Genomic DNA, 5,011 nt, shown 5'->3' on the forward strand with positions numbered 1-5,011 from the left:
TTGCAGCAGCAGTCAGGTGCATGGTCACCATGCTGCTGCTGTAGGAGCAACAGCGGAAGCCCACAGACCATGCTGTGGCTGTGGCAGCAACAGTAGTGGTAGTTGCAGCAACAGCAGCTAAGGACTGCTTTTGAGTCACCGGTGTAGGTTAGACTCCCACCCCCTCCCCACTCTCAGGAGCCCTACCCCTCAGTCCTCAGTAGAACTTCTCTGCCTGCTACCCCCACCCCCCAAACCACCACTGTTGTCCTGACAGATCCACAAGATCCTGCAGGTCTCGGTGCTGGTGGTGGAGCTGCTGGACACTGGCTCCTCGGTGCTGGTCAGCCTGGAGGACGGCTGGGACATCACCACCCAGGTAGATGCCGGGCCTCCCTCTCCCCTTGCTGCGGCCTCGGGCTTCCACCTCCTGCGGATGGTGACACAGCTCCGTCCATCCCCGGCAGGTCGTGTCGCTGGTGCAGCTGCTCTCGGACCCCTACTACCGCACCATGGAGGGCTTCCGGCTGCTGGTGGAGAAGGAGTGGCTGTCCTTCGGCCACCGCTTCAGCTGCCGCAGCGCCCAGACCGTAACCAACCAGAGCAGCGGCGTCATCCCCATCTTCCTCCAGTTCCTCGACTGCGTGCACCAGGTGAGCACCCCGCGCATCTCCCCGGGCTGGACTGGGCCTGGGGGTGCGATTGCAGCCAGCCCTGACGCGCTTGCCCCCGCAGATCCACTTGCAGTTCCCCATGGAGTTCGAGTTCAGCCAGTACTACCTGAAGTTCCTCAGCTACCACCATGTCTCCAATCGCTTCCGCACCTTCCTGCTGGACTCCGACTACGAGCGCATTGAGCTGGGTAAGGCCCCGGCCCGCAGCACCCACGGCCGCCCCCCACCCGCCATGCGCCTCACGGGGCCTTTGTCTCTTCCCCTTCCCCCCAGGCCTGCTGTACGAGGAGAAGGGCGAGCGCAAGTGCCAGCAGGCCTACAAATCCATCTGGGATTACATCGACCGGCTCAACAAGAAGACGCCTGTCTTCTTTAACTACATGTACGCGCCCGAGGATGGCGAGGTGAGGCGAGGTGGTGCCTGCCCCAGTCCAGCCTCCTGCCCATCCTGCTCCTCTCCCTCTAATCCTGATCCTGATCCCAGCCTGCGCTGCTGCAGTCCGGACACCATGCCCAGCCCCCTGCACGGTGGTTTCCTTCTAGGTTTAGGGCAGTGCGTTCATGCTGAGAAGCTGCTAGTGGGTCCCCTCGTTGCCTCCGTGTCCCCAGACCGGGCCTGCCTGGATGCTCAGGGCTTCCCCGCATCCAGTGCCAGCAGTGTGCATCTGTGTCGTCCTGACTGGGAGGGACGGGACCATCCTGGTGCTGGCTGCCAGGGTGGGGGCCTGTCATGTTGCATGGCAGAGCCAGACCTAGACTCCACTGGGGACCCCACAGGCAGCTCATGGGGGCAGTGGGAGATGCTAGAGATGGCCACTGTCTACATCCTTCCCAGGGCTGCTGCTGGGCTCCCACCTCCAGGGCCAAGGGCTGCGCTTGCTGACACCGGACTCAGGGCAACTCCCGCAGGCGGAGGCGGCCCTGGGAGGCAGGGCATCAGGCCAGCTGCACCTGGGAGCCCTGTGGGGCAACCAGCCCAGGCCTGGCCTCCCATACTGGTGTGAGGCTCCCTGTGCTGTGTGGTCCCTTCCCTGCTCCTTTCTGCAGCCACCAGGGCTGGCAGCCAGCTCGAGAAGCCACCGGAGGCGTCTCCTGGGGTCACTGGACTCCAGCGCCAGGGGCAGGCTGGCCTGGGGGCCGACCCAGAGCTTGGGCTCCAGCTTGAGTGGGGGAACCATGCTTGGCTGTGGGACAGGCGGTTCTTGGCATGGCCCCAGCTTCCTCCCACGAGCTCCATTGGATGGAGGCTGCCAGCATCCTTCGTCCATGCCTGGGTCGCAGTACAGGGTTGGGAGCAGGGTTGTTGGGTGCCCCCGGCCCACCCTGACCCCAGGCTGCTCCACAGGTGCTGAGGCCCTACAGCAACGTCTCCAACCTGAAGGTGTGGGATTACTACACAGCAGAGACACTCGCCGAGGGCCCCTCCTACGACTGGGAGCTGGCGCAGGGCCCGGCCGAGCCAGCGGACGAGGCTGAGCAGCAGGAGACAGGTGCCCCCCAGAGCAAGCGCCGCATCATTTGGCCCTGCTACGACAACCGCAGCCGCGTGGAGCCCGACGCCATCTCCAAACTGCTGGAGGTCAGCGGGGCCCCCTTCCACCTTCCCTGCCTGCCCGCCCATCTCTCCTCTGGGCTCCAGGGGGGCGGCCAGGAGCAAGCAGAGCCTGGGGTGGGGATTCCTTTCCTGCCACAAAATAACTGGGTTATCCCCCCACTCCTTCCCCACCCCCAGGAGCTGCACAACCTGGAGATGGAGCTGGGCCACATGCCGGAGCGCTGGAAGGACACGTGGGACAAGGTCAAAGCCTCCCAGCGGACAGAGGCCCGGCAGGAGGGCAGCAGGGTAGGTCCCCGGGCAGCTGCATGGCAGGAGAGGGGGCCCCAGAGCTGGAGCTGCAACCTCCTTGGGGCTCTGGGTTCGGCCCCTGGGGGACGGGGCAAAGCCGGGCCGGATCCAGCCTGCGGGAGGCCAGGGAGACCCCCAGAGCGGAGCCAAGGCTCCAGCCTTTCCTCCGAGGCCTGGGTGGAGGTGGGTGAGAGGGGGAAGCAAAGCTCCCAGCTACCCCCACAGTGAAGTGAAAACCAAGGTGGCTGTGAGGAGTTGCGTTAGGATCTGGCACGACGGAGCAAGCGGACAGCTTGGCTGGCACAGTTCAGTGGAGATTGGGGTGAAATGATGTGCACGGGCAATAATCCCTGAACTGAGCTAGGACCACACAAGATGGAGACCTGGGAGTCCTCATGGACAGGTCGCTAAAAACACCAGCCCCACGTTCGGCAGCCGTCAGGCAGGCAAACAACGGGGCAGGTGCGATTAGGGAGGGAACCAAACAAGATGGAAAGGATCACAATGCTCTTTATACATCCCTGGTGCGGGCACACGGTGAATGGTGCACCCAGGTCTGGTCCCTCCACCTCCAGCAGGAGAGAGAAGAGCTGGAGCAGGTGCAGAGACAGGTAGCGAGGATGAGGAGCGCTGCGGAGGGGCTTGCCTCAGAGGGACTCACGAGGCCAGGCCTGGGCAGGGCAGGAGAGACGCTGGAGGGGGCAGGAGAAGGGGTCACAACACAGGAAATGGCCAAGAGAAAGTCACTGGGGATCGATCATTGCCCGTCTCTCCCCAGACAAGAACAAGGGGTCACAGCATGCAACTAGCAGGGAGCAAGCTTAAAATTAAGACAAGGAAATGTTCTCAGCCAGCGTGGCATTAAAGTGGGGGCTCGTGGCCACCAGCTGTGGTGGGAGCCAAGAGCTCGGCCAGATCCACCCGGGACTGGACACGGGCTTGGAGGAAAGGGGCGCAGGGCGCTCTGGAGCAGGGAGCGAGGGGCACGGCCTCTGCATCAGACCAGCCTGGACTTTAAAGGCTGCAAGGGAGAGGAACAGGGAAAACTCTGCTGAGACCCTGTCACTCTGGACACCGGAGCCTGGGCAGGACGGACCCGGAATTGACCTGGTCCACGGCAATTCTTCCATTCTCACGCTCTCCCCCCCGCAGATGGCCTCCAGCTCGCTCCTGATGTCGTCCAGCCTGTCGCACCAGCGGCGGTCGCTGGGTATGTACCTGCAGCAGCCCGGCGCAGGCTCCACCCTCAACCTCAGCCTGGACAGCGACACCAGCAGCACCTCCACCCCATCCAGCGGGAAGCAGGGCGGGCGCCGCAGCACCAGCACCCTCTACAACCAGTTCCAGATGTCGGAGAGCGAGAACAGGCAAGTGGGGGCCCAGGGAGGGGCGGGCGGGGGCCACAACCCCAGCAGAGACCCTGACCCGCCGCCTGTCCTCACCTGCAGGTCCTACGAGGGGTCGCTCTACAAGAAAGGCGCCTTCATGAAGCCCTGGAAGCCCCGCTGGTTCGTGCTGGATAAAACCAAGCATCAGGTATGGGCTCCCCAAGCTATGGCTGCCTGGAGCCGGGCTCGTGCTCTGCGTTTGGGGTGTCTGACGATTCAGGGTGTTTGTCCACGGGGAATGGTCTTCCTCGCCAGTGTGCCACTGCACTGTCAGCTGGGCCATAGCGCTGTCGCATTGGGAGCGGGGTTCTCAGAAGGCTGGAGAGGATGTAGGAAAGGGGTTCACATCCAGTGGGAGGGGAGGCAAGTGCCCGCATAGAGCTGTCTCGCTCTGTCCTGTTGGAAAGAAGCCAGGCAGGGCCGGGGCCGGGAGTGCCTGACGTGCCATCCGCCCCGCAGCTGCGGTACTACGACAACCGGTCGGACACAGAGTGCAAAGGCGTCATCGACCTGGCCGAGGTGGAATCCATCACGCCGGGCACCCCCACCATGGGGGCCCCCAAGACGGTGGAGGAGAAGGCTTTCTTCGACGTGAGTGTTGGCCCTCGCCGGGCCCGGGGTGCGGGGCCAGGGCTGGGGTGGGCATGGGGGACACAGGCAGCTCCCAGCCTCGGCAGCTCCCAGCCTCACCTGCCACCTCCTTCTGTCCCCACAGCTGAAGACGACGAAACGTGTTTACAACTTCTGCGCCCGGGACGCGCCGCTGGCCCAGCAGTGGATCGACCGCATCCAGAGCTGCCTCTCAGACGCGTGAGCCTGGCACTGCCGCAGCCCCCGGACCCTGCTGCGTGCCCAGGCCGGGGCCATGACTGACTAGAGAGGAGGAGGCGGCGCCGGCGGCCTTCCTCCCCACCCCCGGCAAAGGCATCTCGTACTGGAAAGCCCTGGGCCCCTGGCTGAGCCGCGGACGGCAGCAGGGGTCTGGCAGCATCAGTCTGTTACACTGCGCTAGGACCTGGCTCATGGAGGAGGCGCTGGTCTTGCCGGGCTGGGCCCCATCTGTGTCCAGCGTGGCATCCCGCGGCCAGGCACCCCCCCCAGCTGGGAGCGCACAGGGTAGGCTT

At 64.5% G+C, this 5,011-nt stretch overlaps 1 protein-coding gene across 9 annotated transcripts in view; it reads left to right on the plus strand.

The window, feature by feature from the left end:
* The window catches only part of SBF1 (SET binding factor 1), a 46,817-nt gene extending 42,055 nt beyond the window's left edge, over positions 1-4,762 (plus strand). For all 9 annotated transcript variants that reach the window (XM_019509697.1, XM_019509699.1, XM_019509701.1 and 6 more), the window contains 10 exons: positions 257-358; positions 447-632; positions 715-841; positions 927-1,057; positions 1,999-2,232; positions 2,386-2,496; positions 3,652-3,866; positions 3,948-4,035; positions 4,347-4,478; positions 4,603-4,762. In XM_019509697.1, the coding sequence (XP_019365242.1) occupies positions 257-358; positions 447-632; positions 715-841; positions 927-1,057; positions 1,999-2,232; positions 2,386-2,496; positions 3,652-3,866; positions 3,948-4,035; positions 4,347-4,478; positions 4,603-4,701 (1,425 nt within the window). In that variant the 3' untranslated portion in view covers positions 4,702-4,762. The remainder of the gene's footprint in view (positions 1-256; positions 359-446; positions 633-714; positions 842-926; positions 1,058-1,998; positions 2,233-2,385; positions 2,497-3,651; positions 3,867-3,947; positions 4,036-4,346; positions 4,479-4,602) is intronic.
* The last annotated feature ends 249 nt before the right edge of the window (positions 4,763-5,011 follow it).

The sequence above is a fragment of the Gavialis gangeticus genome, unplaced genomic scaffold (assembly GCF_001723915.1).
Source record: "Gavialis gangeticus isolate Ggan-Ray unplaced genomic scaffold, GavGan_comp1, whole genome shotgun sequence".
Lineage (NCBI taxonomy): Eukaryota > Metazoa > Chordata > Crocodylia > Gavialidae > Gavialis > Gavialis gangeticus.